Genomic DNA, 25,157 nt, shown 5'->3' on the forward strand with positions numbered 1-25,157 from the left:
ACAGTGAAGACGGAGGCAAAAAATGCATTTAGCTTCTCAGCCATTTCCCTATCATCCTTCAATACTCCTTTTACCCCTTGGTCGTCCAAGGGCCCCACTGCCTCCCTGGCTGGTTTCCTGTTTCTAATGTATTTGAAGAAAGTTTTATTGTTGGTTTTTACGTTTTTTGCTATATGCTCCTCATATTCCCTTTTTGCCTGCCTGACCTCAGACTTGCATTTTATTTGCCATAGCCTGTGTTCCGTTTTATCAGCCTCACTGTGACTAGCTTTCCACTGCTTAAAGGAATTCTTTTTACTTTTTACAGCCTCCATTACTCTGTTTGTTAACCATGCAGGCTTTTTCCTATACCTGTTTGTGCCTTTCCTAACCTGCGGAATATATATTTTTTGAGCTTCTAGGATCGTAGTTTTAAATAGATCCCAAGCTTCCCCAATTGTTTTGACCCTTTCTACTTTTCCTTTCAGTTTCCTCCCCACGTGTCCCCTCATATCAGAGAAATTACCCCTTTTAAAGTTAAAAATGGTTGTGTGAGTCTTTTTGGCCAATTCTCTATTTGTACAAATGATGAACTCAACAACATTATGCTGTTGAGGTTCGCTATCCCTAATGATCCCTAATGTTTATACACAAAAAACTTCTGCACAGTCTAGTCTAAATGTCACTTGCATTATATGCATTTTATATTTCTGAAGCTTTGGGTTTTATGAGGGATTAAAATTCTGCCCAAATACCTTGTTTATTCTGTTAAAAATGATAAAAGGTTTTGACAGCAATAGTTTGGGAAGCCTGTGCATCTTTACAAATCAGCTGACCCTCTGAAGATTTAGCACATTCCCTCCCTGGCCACCAGTTCCGCTTGTAAATGTTGACTACGTGGGCAGGCACCAACCGACATTTCACGAAGTGACCCCAGATCTGGTGTGCCTGAATTTCAGAGCACTGCCTTGGAGGATGGCGCTGCCAAATGTGCGGACCAGCCTTCTCACCCACCCACGCACGACAAGCCAGTCGCCCGGAGGCGTGGGCGTCCTCGGTTGCTTTAAGATTGCCCGCTCCACACATTCACGTGTTTGGGAAGTATTAAGAACCGGAGAAGAGGAGAAGCCGAAGGGATTTACCTCGTGATGTCAAGCGACAGGATTTTAAAAGATAATAACAGATGTTTCTATTATTAATAAACATGCAATCGATCAACCATACTACTATTATAAATTCAGCAGGGGGAGGTAGGGATGAGGGCGATGAAAAGAGCTTCGGCTTTTAGGCACACTAGTCTTTCTGTCCTACTCTTCACGCACTCCCCCTCCCACTCAGCTCACTAAGGGGGATCCTCCAAAAGCAGGCTCTGGCAGGTTGCAGCACATCAAAGAGCCTCTTGGGCGCCCGGGAAGGCGGCGCCCCTTCCCGGCCGAGCATTGTGGGGATTGTAGGCAGACGCTGGGCTTCGCGCTCACGCTTTCCCCGCTTGGGGCGGGACTCTAGCGCCCGCCCTCCCTCCCTCCCTCCCTCCCGCCTGCAGTGGGGGGGCTGGGGAACAGACGGCTGGGGAGCCCTCGTTGTCCCTCCGGGTCACTCTGTCCCTGAGAAGAGAGGCCGCCGCCACGGCTGGGAAGGGGCCGCCGGCGGCCAATGCGAAATTGGCTGGTGCTTCTGTGCCCGTGTGCGGTCGGGGTCGCGCTGCACCTCTGGCTGCTGCTCCTCAGCTGCCCGGCTGGTGGCCCCGGGAAGCAGCACCCGGCAGGTAGGGGAGAAGGCAAGCCACGCAGCCCACCACCTTGGCACCAGGCTCCTTCACGGGAGGGGAGGTGGGCGCCTCTGGCGAAGGGGGAGCGTAGCGCCCTTGTCCTCCCCGCCGCGCGTGAGGTAATGGAGGCGCGAAGCAGGTATGTGGGGTGGGTGGCAGGCAGGCAGGCACCTCTCGCCGCCCTCAGCGTGGGAGAGAAGACGCCGCCCGTCACAGTCCGGGCTGGGACGTGACAGAAGAAGCGCCTATGAGTGCACAGGAGACTAGGCTGTCTCTTCCTCCGTTGTGTTTTTTGTGGGGGTGAACTCTCCTGGAGGGGGGAGCACCAAAAGGCTGAGCTGGCGACGCTTCTGCATTGTGAGTTAGTGAGATATCTCCACACACATACACACAGACACACACGCAGCCACCCAAAGGAAAACAAGGGTGCCTTGGACGGTCAGAATCGCCCCCGCCCTCCGCGTGGTTATCCCCTCTGATTCGGGTGGAGTTTCGTGGACGTCGGAACACGGGTGGTTCACAGGGCAGGTGGTTGAGGCTCAAGAGACGGAGTAGGAAAAGAGGATTTAGGGGGTTGAATGGCATCGTTTCCCGAAGGACTTGAAGGAAGGGGGAGGGCGCGAAAGGGGCTGCAAAGTAAGGTGTAAAACAGAAACCAAGAGCAGTATGGGAGGAAAAGAAACAGATTACTTCTGCCTGATTTGTAGGAAAAAAAGAATGCGGGTAAAACATATTGAGGAAAAGGATATTTATAGCCTGATCTCGTACATGCCTGTTTGGAAGCAAGGCCTGAGTGCTATGACAGTTGTTCCCAAGTTCGTGGTCTTGCAGGCTTAGGTCGAATCTGCATTTGCATTTTTAAATTAGTTTCATGCTGCTGTGACAGCTGTCTTTCTCTATGCTTGTTTGAATGTTGTTTGGAGAAGATTCTTTTAAAGCAGTGCAGAGGTGCAATGACAGTGGAGCCGCCCAGAAAGGACGATAAACATATGTGGACATGCAAAAGTATGCTAGCACTCTTGAGGTGTGAAAACCACACCAAATGTAGACAGCTTTTTTGAAGACGGAGTCAAAAGGCTGGGACACCGATGGGAATGACAAATGCAGATTCAGCCTTAGAGTCTTTTTGGGTCTTTTGTTGAAGGCTGGCTGGCTCAGTGGTATAACTTCTGCTTTGTATACAGGTTCACTCCTTGGTATGTCCAGTTAAAATGATCAGGTAGTAGGGTGATGCGAAAGTCCGAGACCCTGGAGAGCCACAGCTCTGTTCACAAGTTACCGTGACCGGCCGTACATCTGTTTGTAAGAAAGAGACAGAGTGTGTTTACTTTACAAATCAAATTTGGGACCAGCACTTGGATAAATATGGGATTTAAATAACATGTTAAGCTGTACATGTGTTGGATGTAAGGTGAAAATTAACTCAGTGCTCTTGTAAAGAAAAATTAAGTGTACTCTGTGCTCAGATTGTATGTGCATTCACTGTTATTTATGAGTAGGGATGCTAAAAGAGTAGAGTAGTTAGAACACAGAGCAGAGAGTACCAACCAATGGTCTGACTTGGTATAAGGGAGTGCCGCAAGTTCATATGTTGTTATCTGTGCCTTGTCTGTCTGGACTGGGGAGGGAGATGTGGCCAGTTAATAGCCTTTATAGGAACTGTAGTCTCAGGTATAGCTAAGAAAAACATAAGTTCCAAGCAATGTAAATACAAAGCAGCTAAAACAGATAAGATTTGAGATATAATCATGGCTTCCTCCTCCTAGAATTTTACGTTTTGAAACCATGTATCATTGTAGCAGGGCCTGGTATGATGTGGTCCATGGTGTCGCGAAGCAAATCATTGTAGCCCAGAGTGCTTGATTGGGGGGGGGGGGGGTCCTGCTGGCTACTGGTGTTAAGAGTAGTTAACAAAGCTATCCAAATAATAAGAAAAGCATTAACAAACAAATTTGCCCTTGAGCAGCTCAGATATTGGCTGCATTTGAAATCATAGTATTTTTAAGCATAGTCAATTGGGGGGCGGTGTACACTTGCAAATAATTATCCTCAAGAATGTTGGTAGGAGTCTGCATGCTTGTATTTTAAGTGTTTACTGCAGTGACCTCCTACAGGTAATAGTTGGGGTGAAAAATGTTTAATGTATACTCTTTTGATGCTTTAAGGCTAGTCTAAACTTGCCCTTCAGGTAGGACAAAGGCTATGAAACCAGTTTGTACAGGTATGACTTCATCCAGCAGTGGGCAAAAACCTTTGAGATATAAATGATGAACTTGAAAAGGGTCTTCTTGACGATATGGAAGGTAGAAATTAAAGCTTATACTGGGAGAGAAAAAACTTAAGATGTTACTACTGTTTGTTTGTGCTGCAGCGGACTAACACGGATACCCTTGTGAAGTTATCATCAGGGAAAAATTCTGGTAACTTAAGTTTATTTGCCTGTCTCATATTTTCAAAAATTATGGGTAAGGTTTTTTTAAGATTTGGGGAAACAGGAATGTGTTTATGCTCTACTATTATTTTTCTATTGCTCAGTAATTTTAATGGACACTTTTCTTGTTCAAGTATTTCCCCCATTTCTCTGTTAACTTTAATTACATTTTTTTTCCTGAATGATATTGTGGTCATTGTGAGTTCATATTGAAAAGTGTAACTTGTTCTGAGGCCTTGTAGAGCCACTGCCAGTCCAAGTAGGTGGGATAGGACAATGGTACCTTAATGTTTTTTCATTTTCCATCTCTGCTAGGAAGCTGTGAGATATGTGAACCATACTGCTTTTCAGTTATTCTGAGTGTCTTCTGGAATGCATCCTAATGTCTGATAGATAAGTGAGTCCTCAAACACCACTTGCCTGCATCAGCTGCCACTGCTCTAGGTCCCAGTTAACTACTTTAGGTCAGTGGTATTCTGGAGTATATTATACATAAATTGTGTACAGGTTTGCATCGGGATCACACAACATAGCATTCAGACAAGAATAAAAGAACATGAAAGACCCTGCAGACTGGGCCAACCTGAAAAATCAGCAATGGCTGAACATAGCCTAACTCAAACAGGACACAGTATCTTATTTCAAGACACTGAAAGGCTGGACAACGCATCCAATTGCCACGTCAGATTACACAGGGAAGCCATTAAAATTCATAAACATAAACACAATTTCAGCAGGAAAGAAGAGAGTTTAAAAATAAATAGGGCATGGTTTCCTGTCCTGAAAAACACAGAATGCTCTACATTTTACAACGGCACTACAGATAAGATTAGAATTTCAACAGCCAGTCCATATGCAAAAGAACCTCCTCAGGAGAGTTCCTCCATTAGCATGTCACAGCCTGGGGAACTCCTACAAGATAATGACTCAGCCCTACCTCACCTTTCTGAGTAGATATAAATTACCTGCCTACCATTTTCCTTCTCACCTTGATGCAGAGAGTACGCCATCTTTCTGTGTTATACCTCTCAGGATGCCAGTCATAGCTGCTGGCAAAACGTGCCAAGACCACGGCCATACAGCCCGGAAAACCTAGAAAAACTCATAAATTGATAGTTTGCTATGTTTAAGTAGAGCTGTTTTTGGCATCGCTTTAGTTAATTTTGGACTGGAAAAGGTTTAACTGATTAAGAGTATGTAGCTGCATTTTACAGAATGAAAAGTCATCGGATCTGTTTATCTGATTTATCTATTATTTATCTAATTTTGCTTTATTGGAAAACAGTGTGATAAAACTGAACCAGTAACCTAGATTTCCCATGAGAGCCCCCTAAAATATACAGAGCAACACTCTCCAGGCAGTCACTGCTAACCCACAATAATCTCGAGACATTGTCTGGCAATATTGTATGAGAACTGGACTCTAAAAAGGGTTTTGCTTTGTTTACTTCTGGCTTTCACATGCTCAGATCTCTCCAAACCAGTAATTGGAAGCAAGGTCCTCATGGATCTAAATGCAAAAATAAAAGTGTAAGACAGATGTCTGTCTAGCGAGTCAGAGTCAGTAATTTGGATTGGGATGTGATTTCTTGATCTGTCAATAATCTCTCACTTTTTTTGAGGCCATATTGCAGAAGGTCCCCAATTTAGATTAGGGCCATAGTGTGATGAGTGCGCATGTTCTGATGTTGTGTCTAGTTTGCTTAGGGTTGCTTATGGCTGGAAGGCTTCTGCTGTTGGGCCTGCCCTCCCACTGTTGCTCTCCAGACCGGTAGGAGAAAGGTTCCAGGGGCAGAAATGAAGTACCATGGAGTTTTGGGGCCAAGGAGTCACTTGACATTTATATGTCACATCCTGAGTTTGGGCTGGGTGTGGCACCACATAATGTCATTTCCACCCTGGCCCCGCCCCTAGTGCTCCGAGGGATGCCAGTAACTGGCCTAACATCTCAAAGTCTGACCCACTTGTATACAGACGATAACTTGATTTCAGACCTCTGATGTTTCCCTGTGGTGAGGTGCTAGAGGACAGAAGTGAACCTTGTGTGACCTAGCATTCCTTGCAGACATGAAGGCAGCGGGAAACCAGGAGTAATATAACTGCATGGTCATAATGTGACTATCCGGGAAGTGACTTCATGTAGAAATCAGCACGGGGTGGATTCAACAGTAGCTAGTTCTACTTTGGAAGGGAAATGTGAATATCGTTCTAGTTTGCTGTATGCTTAAGACCTCTTCATATGTTATCCTTTTAGCATGTACATATTTTGTACAGCATACACTGGAATGATCTTTGTGTTTTAAACTGATTGTGAGGCAAGTGTATCCCACAGGGACCTCGTTATGCTTTGTCTGCATTCAAAATTTCATGTTTTCATGACATAATCTATGAAACTGCCCTCAGAAATTAGCATGATGTATAGTTGGGTCTTTGAACAGTAACACTGGTGGGAAATGTGATTTAAAATTATAAAATGGAGTAGCAAAGTGAGAGTGCTGCTAAGTAGCACAGGTAATATAAAAAAATCTTTCAGGAGATAATTTAAACTTACATAGACTGGAGCAACTCTGTTTAGGATTGCTCTGTTAGTTACTTTTTAATGAGATAATGTACCCCTTTAGCTTCTTAATGAGAATTGATAGTCCTTATAGACTACTCATATTTGTTAGTATAGAATTTTCAATAATATTTATACCATGTGATGAAATTTCTGAAAATATTCAGAATATTGTTTTATTATATAGCAAAGCTTAAAAAAAGTTAGGGGGGAACTGATTGTTCAAACCTACTGGATTAAAAAGAGAATCTTTTTACTGCATGCATCTGTGGCAACCAGGCCTGGAATGCTAAAGGGACTTCTGTCTACCAAGTCAACTCCAAGAGAAACTTTACTTGGTTCTTGAACGTTAACTTTCCCCAACCCTTGTCTCATCCATGCTTATGATGTTTGTATCTAGGTGATTAAGAACATTATGTTTTACTGTGTGTACTGTGGAGAAAGCGTTGTCTCCCTTGGGAATATCTCATGATTAAGAAAGCTTTTCTTAAAACACAATACTTTTGAAATACATTTTGTTTGATTTAAACAACACACACATAAAGAAAAATATCGATCCAAAATAATTTACTACAAAACATATTTATCACTCAACATGATGCTTCTCAAAATATCTTAACTAACTTGACCTTAATGTTCTCAGAAAATAATAGGAGACAGCATTCGCCTTCACACCTCTACCCTAACTTATTCCACCCCATGAATGATTGAATGATTGAATGATTGGATACAGAACAATTTAATCTTTCTACATTTTTATTTTGTTGTAGTGCACTAAAACTGATTAGGATATATACTTCTTTTATTTTATTTAACCATTCTTGTTTATTTGGAAGAGTATCTTGCTTTCATAACTTGGCAAATAACTGTCATACCTCTGTTAATAAATTTAAAGTGATAACTGGCAGTCTTTTAGAGGTGATTAGAACAAAGTCCAGAAGCATAATCTCTGGAGTAAATGGAACTTAAATTCCCATTTCTTGCTCTTCAGGAACTACTGCCATTTTCTAGATAGAGTCTGTTAGCCCACTCATGTCTACTGTGTATGGAAAAATGTCGTTTTAGGAATTCTGAAATACCAGCTTGCATCTTCTGATGTGTTATAAATTTTAGCTAACTCCAAGGAGGTAAGCCCCACAGATATGTTTTCATAATTAATGAAAACATCTATGATAATTTTGTGACCGTAGGCAGGGCTTTTTTCTGGGGGAATGTACCAGAACAGTGTTCCAGAACTTCTTTGACAAAAATCTTTTAAAAATGTTTAAAAGTTCATGAGTTTTCAGTGTACAGATTGAAAACTTCATTTCCCTCTTGAGAGTTTAAAGAAAAAACTAAAACCCAGCCCTGACTGTAGGAATCAGTGCTTGGAGCTATGTCATAACAATGTCTTGAACACATCTAAGGCAAATATATATATTAGTAGAACATGGTGCGGTGGCTCAAGTGGTTAAGATGCTGAACTGCAGGCTGTGGAAGGTACATGCGCCTTGGTGTTTAGTCATGTCGGCCACATGACCACGGAAACGTCTTCGGACAGCGCTGGCTCTTCGGTTTTGAAACGGAGATGAGCACCGCAACCCTAGAGTCGGATTCGACTGGCTTTCGAGCAAGGGAACTTTTACCTTTTTAGAACATGGATATAATTTTGTTTCTCTTTCTAGTCAGCCAGAAGGTAAACATGAAGTCACAGGAACATGTTTGTTTCCTTCTTTGTTCACAGACAGGAAAATGGCACTAGGGAACATGGCCTAAGACATTATATGTGGAACTTGCATTGTAAGTTTTTAGAACTTTATGGGATATAATAAAATTGGATTTCTGAAACTACATCTTCTGTTTTACGTGCAGTAGTTGTTCCAAATTGTCTTGGCATTTAGTTGATTTGTCATCTTAATTTTTTTGGATTCGTTCTCAAATTAAGCAGAGTGAGACGAAACTGATCCCATGCCAGTGCTAAATATAAGTCTAAGTCATTCCGTTATAGAATAACTGATTGGAAATAGGTCAGGAATAAGGAATGCTTTTCCTTATTGGCTTTGGGATTCTTCTCACATTTATCAGGTTTCACTTTTAGTGAGCATCCTATTTAAAAGAAATGGGACTTTAGTAACGGGCTGATTTGTACATTTATTTTTAGTGATGCTTTTTGCCATTATAATTGAAGAGCCACATAAATAGCAAAAATACGGGGGGGGAATGTGGTTTACCAGCTCCTGAAACTTTTAAGAGAGTAGAAGCTTGTCAGTAGGTTAAATGAATGTTTGGACTCCTAATTTTATAGCCTTCCTTCTCAATATCAGATTCTTTTAATCAAATGTAAACTATACTCATCAATGTTTTACTATGTAAACAGCTTTGAAAACTTTCGTTGAAATGTGAAATGCAAATTAATAAAAGTCATAGGGGAAAATGTTAATGTGTACAGCAATACAACAAATAGATATACAGGATTTTTCCTGTTGGTGTAGGGATGCCAGTCCCCAGGTGGGGGCGGGGGAGTCCCGATTTATTGAGCTCTCTCAGGTGCTGGTCAGCTGACCAGCGGGGAAGCCCCGTCCCCAACAGTCATCCGCAGCCCCGCTTGAAAAGAGTGGGTGCAGTGTATGCCTGCCCTACAAGCTGCAGATTCATGGCTTGCAGGGCAGGCACCATCGGAAGTTCCCTTTAAGTGGTTGGGGGAAAGTGGGGGGGGCATGCATGGCACTCCATCCCTGATACGATGACATCACTCTGTGATTTCATTGCATTGGAGACGGCCTCTCCCCCTCCTGGCATGCCCCCCATATCCCCCCCGGCCGGGGGGAAGATTGGACCTGGCAATCCTGTGTTGATGTCACTTCACCTCCTTGTGTGTCAGTTTGCAAATATGCAAAATTACTTATCTGAAATTCTTATTGCCTTGTCTATTCCAAATATAGAGAATACTTTCCCGTGAGGCAAAGCACCCTAGTTTCACCAAGGGTTGACATGAATAATAGTGGGTCTGCTTCAGCTTGCAGGTGTTTGTAATTAACCTTCTTTTAGATACTATCTGTATCTCTTTCAGGGTCTGATATCAGAAGGTGGTAATTGGCTAAGCGAAGAGATCAGCACTCAGTTCAGTAACTAGATGGGATGGGGGGATCCAAGAGTGAGTTGCATCATATCTTGGAGGGCTCCAGTGAACAAGCGCTTTGCTTGGATTCTGGAGACCACCTGATGTCAGAGAGCACGGAACTATAATTGGGCCTTAGATAATGGCGACATTATGTTAACTTTTAATCCCATGGGACAGGTGTATACGCTTCTAGCCTGGACTCTGCTGTTTTGAACGGTGCACTAGTTATTGCCAGGTATTAAGCGTCGGAAAGAAAAGTTTGCTTTTATTGTGCTATTTGCTAATTGACTCCAGAGACTGTGTTGCCTAGTAGTATTCTTAATTTTGTTTGTTCAGTAAGTCGGTGTGTATTTTTAAAGGTCTTGATCTTCCTGTGTGCATTTAACCTCAGAGACCCATGAGTCTGAGCACTGCTTGCTGGTCTGTGAGTAACTTCAAAATGCTGCGAGGGATTGGGCCTGTAGTGTGGTGGGCTGACGTGCTCTTGTTCCCACTGTGTGTGGGGTGCCTGTTTCAGCACTTCAGAAGGCTTTGGGGGGGGGTATTGTGGGCCTGATCAAGATTGGAATCCTGTGGTACTTTTAAATCACTTTAAAATGGTGATGGCATCCGTATAGTGGATGCAAGATGCCATCACATCCAGTTTGGCCCTATGTTAGCCTATTGCAGGGAAGGAAAAACAAGTCTTATATTGGCTTAAGGAGAACAGATTTGTTAAAATGTAAGCTTTTGTAGGCTACAGCCCACTTCATCATCTGCTCACAAAAAATTACGTTTCAGTAAATTTGTTCTTCCTTAAGGTGACACAACACTTTAAAAAATGGATCATAATTCATGATTTTTTTCTGCAATCCAGGGGCTTCCCTTTGTTGCAGGGAGTTTTCCATAGGATTCAATCCCATGTAATCTTCTTCTTCCTTACAAAAATACTGACCCCATTCTGTTTGTATGTTTCACTTTTCTCCTTTACTGTTTGAGGATTTGATAAGTCTGGCCTTTAGATTTGTAGCAGCATATGTTTGCATGCTTTTCTGGTAAGGCATTATTCATTTTTATACCTCATAGGTCTACTGGCTTTCTTTCCTCACTGGAAACCGAAGCATTATGATGTCATTGTAGGGGTACTGTCTGCAAGACACAATGAAGAGTTGCGTAATGTTATAAGAAGCACTTGGTTCAGGCATTTGAAGCAACATGCAGGATTAAATCAACGGTAATTCCCAGTATTTACTTGCTGCCTCTCTCATGAAGCCCCAGGCCTAATACCAATGCTTATATATATGAGATCATTGTGCTGATTTAGTTGGTATTAAAAATATTTTACAATCATTACAGACAAGTTGAGGAATTCTAGGATGGGGGAACACTTTGAAATTCCACCTCTCAAGTCTTGCCTTCGAGAATTCTGTAAGCTTTCTGGGACTCTCAGTATTTGATCGCTTTTATTTTCTTAGGATGATTTTTGAGGGCCCCCCCCCCTTTTCTGAACATGTAAGGGAGTCTACTGAGTATTCAGAGATGTCTGCCTTGTCTGTGGGTGATTTGGTTTGGCTGCGTTCATCATCCAGACAATGGTCAGACAGTTTACTATTAGACAGGGGTCATTTCGTAGGAAAAGAGGTGCAGGAGCTCATTAGCATAACTCATTAGCATAACTTATTTGCATATGCCACACCCCCTGACGTCCCCGGAAGTGTGTCAGATGGCAACACCCAACGCTCAGGCTCCACTGGACTGTTTTGGATTGCTAGCTATTGGGGGGGGGGAACGTGCAGATCTGTCCTTACAGAGGAGGGAGAGCTTGTACCTGAATAAAACTTGGTCTTAAAGGTGCCACTGGACTGTTTTGGACAGGGGAGCTGGGGGGGGGGGCTCTGCAACTTACCTGGCTGCTTCTTACTCTTACTGAGGGCTGCTGGGAGCAGGGGGTGGGGCTTGTTGCATGTGCCCGCCCCCTGGGCTCTTTACTGCCGGAGCTCCGCTCCTGTGCGCTCCTGCAGGAAATGACCCCTGCTATTAGATATGTTATAGGAAGTTCTGAAGCCTACCTCTCAGTGCTCTCACATAAAGTGTTCTAACCAAAACTATTCATCTGCTTTGAATGGTGCTTCTCTCTGTCTCTCTCATAAACATGAATTTCCCAAGGTAGTGTCTAGAATTGCTCTAGTGTTCCATGATACTTAATTGAATACTACTAAAATATGTATTAATCTTGAAGAAAAAATTGATACTAAAATGAGACCAGCAGTAGAATAATTTTGTGTGCTAATTTTATTGCTGTTTAAAATGCGTGTGTGTTTTAAATGCCATTAAGTTGCTTCTGCCTTACGGTGACCCTATGAATTAATGACCTCCACAATATCCTATTGTTAACATCCTTGTTCAGGTCTTGCAAACTGAGGGGCCCTCTGGCTTCCTTCATTGAGTCAATCCATCTCAGTTTGAAGTGTAATAGCTGATAATCCTTTATTATGAGGAAAACGCCTTTTCTAAAGGACAAAACTGAAGTGTGTTATATCAATGATCTTAGCTGTGTTATGGGATTTTATGAATACGTCCTATTGTGTGGGAAACAGATATTTGTCCTTATAATTAGTATTCTGAAGATGGTGATATGGAAATCAGTAAGTCTTCTTAATGATGACATTTTAGTGTCCTTGTGAAGTTCATAATTGGTTCACGTGGATGTGATGTGCCAGTGGAAGATCGAGAAGATCCTTATTCATGCAGACTTCTGAATATCACCAACCCAGGTATGAACATCAGGATATAAGAGTATTTTTTGTACTGGATAATTGGTGTTTTGTCACACGCATATTCCAAACAGTAAGCCTTGAAAACTGTACACTTTTAACTGCCACCGTTTTCTGCCCACTGGGGTGCTATTATGATAAAATAAAATTTCAGAGGTTGATGTGACAGACCATTTTTTCTTTATGTTAGATGAGCCATGAAAAATAGTCTGCAGTTTTACCGATCCCTCTTCCAGGTAAATGTATTAAAGATATAAGCAGCTTCGAAGTGCATTATCTCCTGAACTTACCAGTGATGATAATTATAATATGGAGACCATCCATGCCTCCTAGAATACAGAGCACTCCAGTGTTACTGGATCTTGATCACTTTCTTCCCACTTAAAGGGGCTTGTCTTGTGCTCTCTTTTTTGAACAGTCCTGAATCAAGAAATTGAAGCATTCACTTTGCCAGAGGATGATACTTCAGTGCTTTCTGAAGACAGAGTTGTCAGTGTACATTTCAAAGTCCTTTACCCAATTGTTATTACAAGTCTCGGGGTGTTCTACGATGCTAAGGGTGTAGGATTCCAGAGAAACATCACAGTGAAACTGTACCAAGCAGAACAGGAGGTATGATGCTATAGTTATTGTAACAGAATGGACTAAATCTGTAGCCATTTTAAACCAGGAAAGGTTAAGCATGGAGAGACAAAAGGTCTCTGTGAAGAGTGAACATGCATTATGGGTTTTGTAATGTTTAGTCTTTTGGCAGTTTTGTTTTCTTAGATATAGTCAGGTAGTTTTGTTGTGGTGTGTGGAAATCTGTATACTGTAAGAGCATTTCAAAGGCTCTAAATGTGGCAGTAAGTAGAGGGAAATGATATCTCTTGCCTCCCCCACCCCCACCCCAAAGCAGCAGCAACTCATGACACAGGAAAAAGGAACATGTTCTTTCCTTACTAGGCCACCCAAAAGTATATTAATGTGCCAGGCTAACTCTTGGGTTTCAGTACAGCTGAGTCGGAACAGCTTTGTTTTTAAATTCAGTTGTTGAACAGTGTCCTCGTTTTTGGGTTCTTTCAACTCTCCCCTTGGAATTTTGTCTTTTATTCAAATCCTGAATATTAAAATGCTCATTTTTTTAAGGGGACAGGGAACTCTGCAGCCTCAGAGGGCATAGCTCAGGGAAACTCTAGAGCCTTGGGATGAAGGGAGCTAAGGATTCCCTAGGCTGCCTGATCAAACTCGCTTAGGTAGAGTTAATTGTATGTAAGCCAAGATCAAATCAGTCAATCCTAAAAGAATTGTTCCCTGACTGTTCCCTGGAAGGCCAGATAATGAAACTGAGGCTCAAATACTTTGGCCACCAAATGAGAAGGGAGCACTCACTGGAGAAGACCCTGATGCTGGGAAAGATTGAAGGTCAAAGAAGACGGGGACGGCAAAGGATGAGATGGTTAGACAGTGTCATAGATGCAACGAACATGAAGTTGAGCCAACTTCAGAGGACGGCGGAAGACCGGAAGGCCTGGCGTGATCTGGTCCATGGGGTCGCGAAGAGTCACACTCGACTGTGCGACTGAACAACAACAACAAAAAACCCTCTCCTAGCCCACGTGACTCATACTGAGGGCTTCCGGATAAAGGATCATTATCTGTACTTTAACATAATTGGGTTGAGGAAATTTCACTTGGATCTTCTCTGTCATTTTCTGCTGTAAACTAGCTCAGGGAGCAAGGCTATATAATATTAATAACAAGTGTTGCTTACTAATTTGTTGCTTTGTTTTTGTAGGAGGCACTCTTCAGTGCTCGTTTTAGTCCTCCTAGTTGTGGAGTACAAGTGAACAGACTTTGGTACAAACCTGTAGAACAGTTCATTCTGCCTGAGGTATGTGCAGTATCTAAACTGGGGCACAGACGAAACGAATACTTATCCATGGGTTTGTTTGTTTTTCATGTGTCCAAGTTTATTCAGCCTTTTTAAAAGGTATTGAATTATTGTTGGCTTCGAAAGTGTTTTGCAGTGTCACACATACCAGTGTAAAGATCTGTGATTTATTACAGTATTACAGTGTAAAGATCTGTGATTTAATTTGTTGTCCTGTAAGTAAATGAAAGCTCCTTACAATCGTAATGATTTAATGATGGGGGGGGAAATGGCATTCATGAGAACTGTCTCCAAGTCTTGATGCGGAGAGATCATTTTTATACTGATAAGTCAGCTTTTGCTCATAGGATGTAAAGAGGAGGTATTAGCAACCCATTATATTCCAGAATTTTGTGGATAAAAGTCTGTTTTGTGGTTCTTACGGTGGGACGTGGATGGAGTCTTGGACTTAAACTTCGATTCACATGCCAGATCAGCCAAGGACTATTTCTTAAACCATTTTCTGCCTGTAATATTTGAACATTAGCCTCTGTCATAGGGTAGCATGTAAATGAATAAAACAAGAAAATATCATTACTTCTCCCGGAATTACTTCATGGAACTGATGGTTCATTGAATGGAGATGTGTACAAGAAAAGTATAGTGAAAGCTGAGTTTTGAAATTGACAGATAATTTCAAAATATTAGGTGTATGTCGCACATTAACCACTTCCAAGTAGTAATTAACATGAAACCTGTACGTAGACGGTGGTTTCTTGTAATAGGTATACTGCTATGATTGCTTTTAGCTTCCCAGTTGTATATGTTTCTATGTAGAAACACAAGAAATTAGCATCAAACCTTTTCACACTCATGTGTTTCATGTTAATTCCCACTTGTTAGTGCCATGTAGGAATTTACCAATATGTTAACGATTGATGTCCCAGGTCTGCCTCCTCCTGTCCACCAGGACGAAAGTTCCTGGCACCCCATGGAAGGTACCCATGCTCCACCCTGCTGCTGACTGGAAACGCTGCAGGGGGATCACATGGTCCCTTTCCCTTCTCCATGCCATGCCCTGCAGCTGCAAAATGGCTGCTTAGTAAGTCTGTGGCTGTGGCTTACCTTTGGAGAACTGAAGTCTTTGTGCTAAGAACAAAGTGCTTTACAGATTATCATTAGGTATTGACATAAAAACATTGCTATAAATGTGTGACTTCAAGGCTTCCTGATCAGTCTGGGAGAGGAGGCCTGCTGTGCAACAGTGGCATAATAACTGTTCGGACTTTGGATGGGAGGCAGGAAGAAGACAGCAGATGACAACGGTACAGTTAAGGAATATTTTGAGTTATTCATTTAGTAGCATGTAGAGTGCTAAATAAATGTTTATACTAGTAATATGAGCCTTTTACAGAACCCTACGTATATATCTGGGGAACCCTATGTATATATCTGGGGAAAAGATCAACAACCTCAGATATGCAGACGATACCACTCTAATGGCAGAAAGTGAAGAGGACCTAAAGAGCTTCTTGCTCAGGGTAAAAGAGGAGAGCGCAAAAGTGGGCTTGAAGCTCAACATCAAAAAAACTAAGATCATGGCATCTGGCCCCATCACTCCTTGGCAAATAGAAGGGGAAGTCGTGGAAGTAGTGACAGACTTCACGTCCTTGGGATCCCAGATCACCGCAGACTGTGACAGCAGCCATGAAATTAAAAGACGCCTGCTCCTTGGGAGGAAAGCGATGGCGAACCTAAACAGCATGATAAAAAGTAGAGACATCACCCTGCCAACAAAAGTCCACATAGTCAAAGCAATGGTATTCCCAGTAGTCATGTATGGCTGCGAGAGTTGGACTATAAGGAAGGCCAAGCACTGAAGAATAGATTCTTTTGAACTATGGTGCTGGAGAAGACTCTTGAGAGTCCCTTGGACTGCAAGAAGAACAAATCAGTCAATCCTCAAAGAAATCAACCCTGACTGTTCCCTGGAAGGCCAGATAATGAAACTGAAGCTCAAATACTTTGGCCACCAAATGAGAAGGGAGCACTCACTGGAGAAGACCCTGATGCTGGGAAAGATTGAAGGTCAAAGAAGATGGGGACGGCAAAGGATGAGATGGTTAGACAGTGTCATAGATGCAACGAACATGAAATTGAGCAAACTTCAGAGGACGGCGGAAGACAGGAAGGCCTGGCGGGAGCTGGTCCATGGGGTCGCGAAGAGTCGGACTTGACTGTGTGACTGAACAACAAATGGATATATTCTTGTGGATACTTTCTGGATAACTGCTGTTTTAAGACTCTGGAAGAAATATAATGAAATGGCTTTTCTGTGCAGCAGATTTTCCAAGGTGGAACATAGGAGCTGGCTTTAGCACTGGCTTTAAGAATGATTTAATTGTTTGGGTTTGTTGTCACTGCCTTGAGCTTCTACTGAAAAGGTATTTTTAAAGCAGGGATTCACAGATTGAGGTTGGGCTTCGTAGCCAATTGTTATTTTCTACTCACCAGCTTTAAAGTTGAATCTCAGCACAATATTACTCATAAAAATAAGATAATTTCTTGGTTAATTGAAACTTATAACTGTTAATGAAGGAAAATAATTCTTTAAATTTTGTTTAAAGTATCAGTTTGGACCTACATCAAGTAGGGTTGTCAGGTCTCTGAGACACTGGCAGATGGAAGAGGGGGATGCTCTAGGAGCCAGAAACATCGCTTCTGATGTGCCGACGTCACTGGAAGTGACCCTCAAACACTACAGTTTTGCCCAAACCAGAGTGTCACTGACGTGCCTATGTCATTTCCAGGTGATGTTGGCACATTACCTGACATTGCTCTTGGGGAGGATTTCCTCCCGCTGGCCAGCTGGGTGGCTGTGGGCAGGAGCCTGCAGAAGCAGGAAATCCCCCACCCTGAACTGGGAAATGGTAACCCTAATATCAGGGTATACAGACTTCACCCTTCTGAGATCTACTTTGTTTATAAATAGAACCCCAATATCTGCCAAACCCAGAATCATGCATAAAATTATAGTTAACTGGGCAGAACCAAGCACGAGAGAGTGGGTTAGGGAAGTGACTCAGTTATTATTTGTTGTTTCACTCTTCTAGGAGAGTTTCGATACACTACTATAAAAAAAGAATTCTTATCCCTCCCTCAAGTGTGGTAGGAACTAAAGACACCAGAGATTCCGTACTAGGGATGCCAGCCTCCAGGTGCGATCTGGGGATCCCCCAGAATTACAGCTCATTGCAAGACTACAGAGAACAATTCCCCTGGAGAAAATGGCTGCTTTGGAGGGTGGACTCTATGGCATTGTATCCCACTGAGGTTCCTGTCCTCTGCAGGCTCCATCCTCAAATCTCCAGGAGTTTCCCAACCTGGATCTGGCAACCTTGCCCCCCCATTCTCTGCCAGTGGCCGGGTGGGTGTGGGGAACCTGACAACCCTATGCCATACCCTTCAGTGAAGTCCTGGAGGTAATACCTGTGTGGGGTTAAGGAAACAGTCAAGAGAGGAGGCCTGGGGTACAGAAAGATCTGGGGAGGAGAAAGAGAGGCAGGCAGATGAGGGAGAAACAAGCTAAACATCTGCAATTTGCTCTCCCCTCACACCCTCGGGGAAAGTGCCTGGGGCAAGCAGCTTTGCATATGAATAGGAAACAGAAGATACAAAGCACTTAAACAGAAAGATAGAAACCTCTCCCACTTATAGAGAAGCAGCCAGGATGAACTGATGGATCACTGCGCATTTTGTCTACATTATCGAGAGTCATTTCTTGGTGGGTTGTGTGTCTACCAGGGTCAGAAACTGGCATGCCACAAGTACTTTTGTAGAAGATTGTTCATAAGTTTTTAGAATTACTCAGAGGGTTCTAATCTTTGACACTGCATTTTTATAGGCATACACATACCATCTTACATATGCACCTGTAAAACTGTAATATGTCCATGTGGCAATTGTGCTTTTTTTACAAGCATATTTGGTATATAGACCCAGATTGGCTGTGGCTCTTTTTCATGGGCTTTCTTTCATGTGGTAGGAAACACACATTGGCCTCTGTGTAATGTGTGAGGTGGCCCTGTGTCTGCTAGAGTTATTCTGAGAACATTCTGACAATCACTATCCATGTCTAGGCAACTTTAGTGAGGTCTTAATGGGAAGCTAAGAATCTGTAGAATGTGGCGGCCTGCCCTGTGCAGCTGTGGGAGGGGAAGATCATATTTAGCCTGTTCAGTTCCTGTTGCAATCAAGGCTTCTTATTATTACTTATAAACCTTAAGGATTGCCTCTCTGTGCCTAGAGACTGCCTGGAACGGCTTTAAATAGGGGGGAAGGAACTAACACAATATATAAATGGAGTGAGTAGGTTGATGTCTTCTGTCTTCTTGATTGAAGTGCACCTGTCCGTTTGATATTCTTAAGGAGAGCAACAGAGGTTTTTTTAAAAATAACTTCATAACAACCAGTTGTCAGGCCAAATTAACACTGCTTGAGAAAGCTTCAAGCTGATAAAGGATAAGAGAAACTACAGCCAAAATAAAAGAGTCAGAGAAATGGAGTTTTCTTAGAAGCAAGTTTTAAAACATTTATTTGTCCCTGACTCAACCCTGTCTATTGTTTGTGTATTAATGGAAGAGCCAAAATATCAATAGGCTCAGCACCGTTTGACATTTTAAAAAAACCTGTCTTTGTCAGTACACCTGTCCAGGTGTTTTCATCAGTGCAAAAGCTATGAGGTGGCATTTAAATATGGAGAAACCCGATGATGTAGTCCAGATCTGCCACAAATGTCTTCCTTTCTGTAGTTTTAGCCCTGAGATTTTCATTACAATAAAATAAAATAAAAAAATAGCTGAAGGCCAGTGTCATTGTTAACTTGCTCACCTACTTCTTTGGGTAAACAAGGATTCTGCATTTCAGTGCATGTTAAAATATAAATTAATGAAGCTTTTCCAAAATATTGGACATTTCCCCAGTGTCTTTGCCCCTTCATGTCCTTTAGCAGATAGAAAAAATCCAGCCTGAAATAAAATCGTATTAATAACTGTGCAACATATTAATAACATACTGTCTAGAATTTCATAGATGGAAAGACAGATGAGAGGTGATATTCCTGTTTTCTGTGCCAACGTTCAGTACTGAATTTGGTTATTGCTGAAAGCTGTACTCTTTGTGCTGTGGCTGTCTATATGCGTATATTCAAGAACCTGATTTCTGCTGATAAGTCATTTGATAAATGAGGGATTCATCAGCAAAAGTACACTAGAAAGCTAGAAAGTAGTGTGAGCTACCTAAACTTGTAAGGAGTTATAAAATGGAGGGGGGGGGAGAGCAAATTAAAGCAAAGTGGAGCATGCCGTGTGTTCAGACAGTCTGACAAGGGCTTTCTGGAAGAGGCTCTTGCAGCCCAGTAGTCTGACTTCCTTTCTACTTAATGTTTACTTGCTTCACTCTACTTTCTGAAGGTGGAGCTATATATTGTTTTGGCAGACATGAGTCTCCAACGTACTGTTTATGGTGATAAGGGAGAAAGCGGTTCCAGAAGGGCACTTAGGGGGGAGATTTGGCAGATACAGTAACTTAACTCCTGCACTTTCCCCTGTGGTCATTTTATCTCATGTGATTACTGCCCCCGCTTTTGCATTAATATTCTGAGGAAAACATGGGCTAGGAAACCTCTTTATTCCTTTTTAATATAATTTTTCACCCTTAAACATGTACCTAGTGTTGGTGGTCAACTTTTGTGATATGATCACAAACGACTTCTTTTTAAACCTTATCAAATATGCTCGCTTTTAAAGAATTCTGTTTTTAGAAAACAAGAAAGCTCCCTGGTAATATGTTTATGCCATATACTTTTATGCCCTGTAAAAATTTACACTGGAACAGTTTGCAAATGTAAAATAGACTAATAATGAATTTAAATAAGAGAGAGGTGTTAAACATAAACTAGCAGATGATTTCACCAAAAATGGTAATGACAACAATAGAGGCTTCTATTGAGCTTTCAGACTTCACGTTCCTGGGATCCCAAATCACCGCAGACTGTGACTGCAGCCATGAAATTAAAAGACGCCTGCTACTTGGGAGGAAAGCGATGGCGAACCTTAACAGCATGATAAAAAGTAGAGACATCACCCTGCCAACAAAAATCCGGATGGTCAAAGCAATGGTATTCCCAGTAGTCATGTATGGCTGCGAGAGTTGGACTATAAGGAAGGCCGAGCGCCGAAGAATAGATTCTTTTGAACTATGGTGCTGGAGAAGACTCTTGAGAGTCCCTTGGACTGCAAGATCATCAAATCAGTCAATCCTAAAAGAAATCAACCCTGACTGTTCCCTGGAAGGCCAGATAATGAAACTGAAGCTCAAATACTTTGGCCACCAAATGAGAAGGGAGCACTCACTTGAGAAGACCGTGATGCTGGGAAAGATTGAAGGTCAAAGAAGACGGGGACGGCAAAGGATGAGATGGTTGGACAGTGTCATCGATGCAACGAACATGAAATTGAGCCAACTTCAGAGGACAGCGGAAGACAGGAGGGCCTGGCGGAATCTAGTCCATGGGGTCGCGAAGAGTCGGACTCGACTGTGCGACTGAACAACAACAAAATTACTGACAGCACATACTGCATAACTTGCAGATGCTCTTGTTCCATGGACCTGGCAGATAGGCAAAAAACCTCTTTCGGGTATTTCATTGGACTTATCTGGTACTAAGTGTCCTGTTATCCCTAACTGATTTCCCTGTACGTAAAATGCAGTATTTATGGTTCAAGAAGCTGTTGGCTTCGGTATGGATATGTACATTAGAATTAGACTGTAATACTTCTATTTTATTAAGTTCTCCAGAGAGCATTAACAAACTTGAAAAATCCATTTGTATAGTTAATACTTTGGTATTTATATGCATATATAGATATTTTCTTAACAGTACGTGATGGATTGTTTTGGCAGAGTTTTGAAGGCACTATTGTGTGGGAAAGCCAGGATCTACAAGGCCTCGTGTCTAGAAATCTTCACAAAGTGATGGTGAATGATGGAGGAGGTGTCTTCCGAATCACTACGGTTGGTCCTTTATTCCCACATCTGCTTTTTATAATGGCAGCACTTTGGTAAACATTTTAAATGGTTCTTATATACTTATCAGATACTTTTTGTATTGTATTCAAGTTATTTCCCAAACTTATTGTTACCAACTGTTAAACATTGGTAAAATACACTCTCTTTTCTCTGCTCTTACTGTGAAGATGCTGGTTTATTCTCTTTTCCTTGCCTAGCTTGAGTACTTCAGTTTCCTTCTTCCTGGTTCATCATCTTTTCTTTTTCTTAACTTGGCTACTTGTTTACTTTTCTCTGCCTCATTTTATTCATATTTTTCCTTGTTATTCTCCCTTCTAGTTTCTTACTATGGCTGGTATAAGCTTCCGCTTTATACTTCTATCTGTACGTCTTGGCTCCTCACACTCTCCTCCCCTTATTTGCTCCTTCGTTGTCTCTGCTCTGCTTTCCTTTAGACTGTGCCTAAAGATTTTTTTCTTTTATGTAAAGTCTGTTTCGTGCACCTTTTTCTGTGGAGCTCAGTGTCCCAAAATATCAGCTATATCACAATAACGCTGTCCCAGTGTTCCACCTCTTTTTCCTAAAAACTTTAAAAAATGTGTTGAAATGCACCTGTCTTCTCAAACTTTTGCCCTTTGGCTTCTGCTTCTCCTTCTGTTGCCCTTTCCTTTTCTGTGGCTTCAACCTTTTCATCACCCTTTCAACACTCTTTTTTTTGTACAGCACATAGTTGTTAAGAGTTTCATAACTATTATTACTCTTACTTGTTAGCAAATTGGAATGCTGCCTTTGGATTATTTCCCTTCTCCCTGAGAATTTTAAATGTTTCTTGGACTGCACAAGTATGCCAAGCCACAATTTAAATGAGTGGCTTTTTTCCAGTCACTCTTTTGAGATTATTTAAATTAAGTATTGTGTTTTTGTTTAAGACTCTTGAGTCACAGTTCTACCTGTGTTTTGAATTATAACAAAATTCAAAACTCCTAGGAAAAAGATAGGAAAATGTTCCTGCATATGCTTATATCTTGAGTACCATGTCCGTTATTGAATTCTGGAAAAATACATAGAAGAGTAACAAGATTATAACTAAAGGAAGGGGGCATGGCTCTGCCAGTCAGAGTGATCCATAGATGTTCTGTTGTGGTATAAAGCAGCTTCATAAAAGGGTGGTCAAGAGGAAACTAATATAGATCTGTAAATTTAATAAAATATCAGAAAGGAACAAATGTTGCCTTTTTGTGTAATGTAAATATTCACTGAACAAAGTACTTTAGATTTTTTGTTGTATGGTTGAATATTAAAAGGTAAATTTCAGAATGATCAAAATGTAGCAAAGTATTGAATTCATGTAGTGAGTGTTATGGCATTTTATTCTTCCTCCTTCACTTCCCATTATTACTGTTGGAGACTGTATACTATATTGTATGGATGGACCAGTGTTTTTCTGTCAGTATTTTCAAGTGGATGTTCAAAAAGATTCTCCATGCTTGACTGTTTCTTTAAAAGTGCATTGGAGGGGAAGAGGAATAAGAGGATAATCTCTAGCAATTGGTTTTTCACACCTCCGTTGGAAAGCTGTTATGGAGTTTTATTTATAACCTTTCATTTCAGTTGAATAGTAGCTGGATTTCCACCATCCGTGCAGGACATGATTCCCTTTGGGATCCACAAACAGTGATTTAAGTATTGGCTGCTGTGGCTTGCTAACTTGGGGCCAAATTAGACATTATGTTAAACATGAGGTTGATGCCAAAAATGTCAGCAGCAAATGTAGCTTCTCTAATCACCCACTGTAAAGTCTAGTAGAACTTACCCGTGTCCTGTCGTGACAATGTTCAAGCCTTTAATTTCATATTATTTTTATTTACCCTGGTCATATCATCAAAAGGCTCAATCCATGGAGCGGGGGGGAGCAACATTGCATCTACTATTCCCTCCATGTCACGGGTGCCTGGTAGGCAGTCACTTCCCCTCATTGTGTGGCCCTAGATAGGCAATGTAATTGTTCCCTGTAAACCGCTCCAAGCAGATTGGTTGCAAAGCAAGAAAATATGCAGAGGTTGAGGGGCAGGTCCCTCTCTACATGATGGATTAGATCTGGTGCCAAATTTTCACTTGCACTAGAGCTTTTACACAAAGGGAAGCACAAGAAAAAGACCATGGTAGCCACTTGCACCAAGACTTGGTATCTCCACTTACATTTCCCCTTGTGGAACCAATCCCAGGGTTTCATGAACCTCGTAGATTCTTGCTTGTCAAAGTGGCTCCAAATGGTACAATATGGGAGATGGAGAAGATTGTTGCACAGGTTCTTGCGTGTGCATGTATATCTTTGTGTATATGAACAAACTAGGGTGGGAGCTGGGGACATTGCACAAGATATCCACAAGCAGAACTATGCTAAGTAGTTTTTTTATATTAATGCATTACTGAATCTAACCCATTGAGCTTACACGCTTTTGAAGATGTAAATAGGGTTTTTGTCTTTTAAGCTGCAAGTCCACTTAGTTCACAATAAACTTGACTCACCTTAGGAATCTTGACTTTGAATACTACAAGATAAGTCTTCGATTGACAACACAAAACGATTCATCTTCTCTTGTTTGAATAAAGGTCTCTGCACACTTTGTGAGGTGCAATAGTCATGGATTAGATTTACTTTAGGGAAATGAACAGATTGCAGCCATGACATAATTGTCAAATGGGTTGCCACCTGAAAGCACTGAACCTAAGATAGATTCTACAAACCACTTACACACATGGACTAACATGAAAACTGAAAAGCACCCTGATTGATTTGCTCCATGTGTGGATTTCAAATGGCATACAGGACACCTCAAATGGGACGTTTGCGGTCCCTTGGAGAGGGGACATTTTTCGATACAGTCATCTTACTCTGGTTCGTTAATGGGAGAGCCCACGCAAGGAAAGAAGTAGCAGTGTATTAGAGTTCCTGGGTATCAAAGCTGTATCTCAGTAGTGGCAATTATTATTTATTAAAATAGTCACATCTCACTTTCCCTGCTACCAAAAAGGATTATTGAAGTACATAAATAAATAAATAATAATGTAGTGCAGGTCTGGGGGATACACACTCTTATGCTGCTTGTCAACTGCAATTTTATTATGAATCAAATACTATTGGTGTAAGTCTGCACCAGTGTTTTAGCTGCATGGCCTCCACTGATGCCCCACCACCCACCTGCTGTTACCACCATCCTCTTATTCATTCATTTTGCGTAGCCTGTGGTAAATCCTGGGTTGTTTCATATGGCACCATCTCAGCAGCTGTGCCCTGTCCTTACCTTTACCTTCTGACACAGTAGCCTAAATGATTATACTGTTAAATTCCAAAGAACTAATTTGAACGCTATTTCATGAGTGATATATATATTGAAGCCTTTGAATGTTATGGTTCTGTGGCTTAAACCAACTCTCTCCCTCCATCACTGTCCTGGTTTTTGTTTTCAAGTCTATTTATTTAGTCTCATGAGTAGTATTGGAATGGAACACAAAACTACCGTAAGCGGTTTGTGATGCTTGCTTGCAGCTAATTTTAATGAGCTGGGCAGAGAATTTAAATTATATATGTATAATCTTTGTACATTAAAAAGTGACCTAGTTAAACCAGTTAAACACTACTGAAGTT

General features: G+C 41.7%; 1 protein-coding gene across 4 annotated transcripts in view; it reads left to right on the top strand.

Moving 5' to 3' along the window:
* Positions 1-1,520: 1,520 nt before the first annotated feature.
* The window catches only part of B3GALNT2 (beta-1,3-N-acetylgalactosaminyltransferase 2), a 60,725-nt gene continuing 37,088 nt past the window's right edge, over positions 1,521-25,157 (top strand). For all 4 annotated transcript variants that reach the window (XM_015419948.1, XM_015419927.1, XM_015419934.1 and 1 more), the window contains exons 1-6: positions 1,521-1,744; positions 10,901-11,048; positions 12,488-12,588; positions 13,007-13,200; positions 14,366-14,461; positions 21,404-21,514. In XM_015419948.1, coding sequence (XP_015275434.1) covers positions 1,633-1,744; positions 10,901-11,048; positions 12,488-12,588; positions 13,007-13,200; positions 14,366-14,461; positions 21,404-21,514 — 762 coding nt within the window. In that variant the 5' untranslated portion in view covers positions 1,521-1,632. The remainder of the gene's footprint in view (positions 1,745-10,900; positions 11,049-12,487; positions 12,589-13,006; positions 13,201-14,365; positions 14,462-21,403; positions 21,515-25,157) is intronic.

The sequence above is a fragment of the Gekko japonicus genome, unplaced genomic scaffold (assembly GCF_001447785.1).
Source record: "Gekko japonicus isolate JY-2015 unplaced genomic scaffold, Gekko_japonicus_V1.1 scaffold315, whole genome shotgun sequence".
In the NCBI taxonomy this organism is placed as follows: Eukaryota; Metazoa; Chordata; class Lepidosauria; order Squamata; family Gekkonidae; genus Gekko; species Gekko japonicus.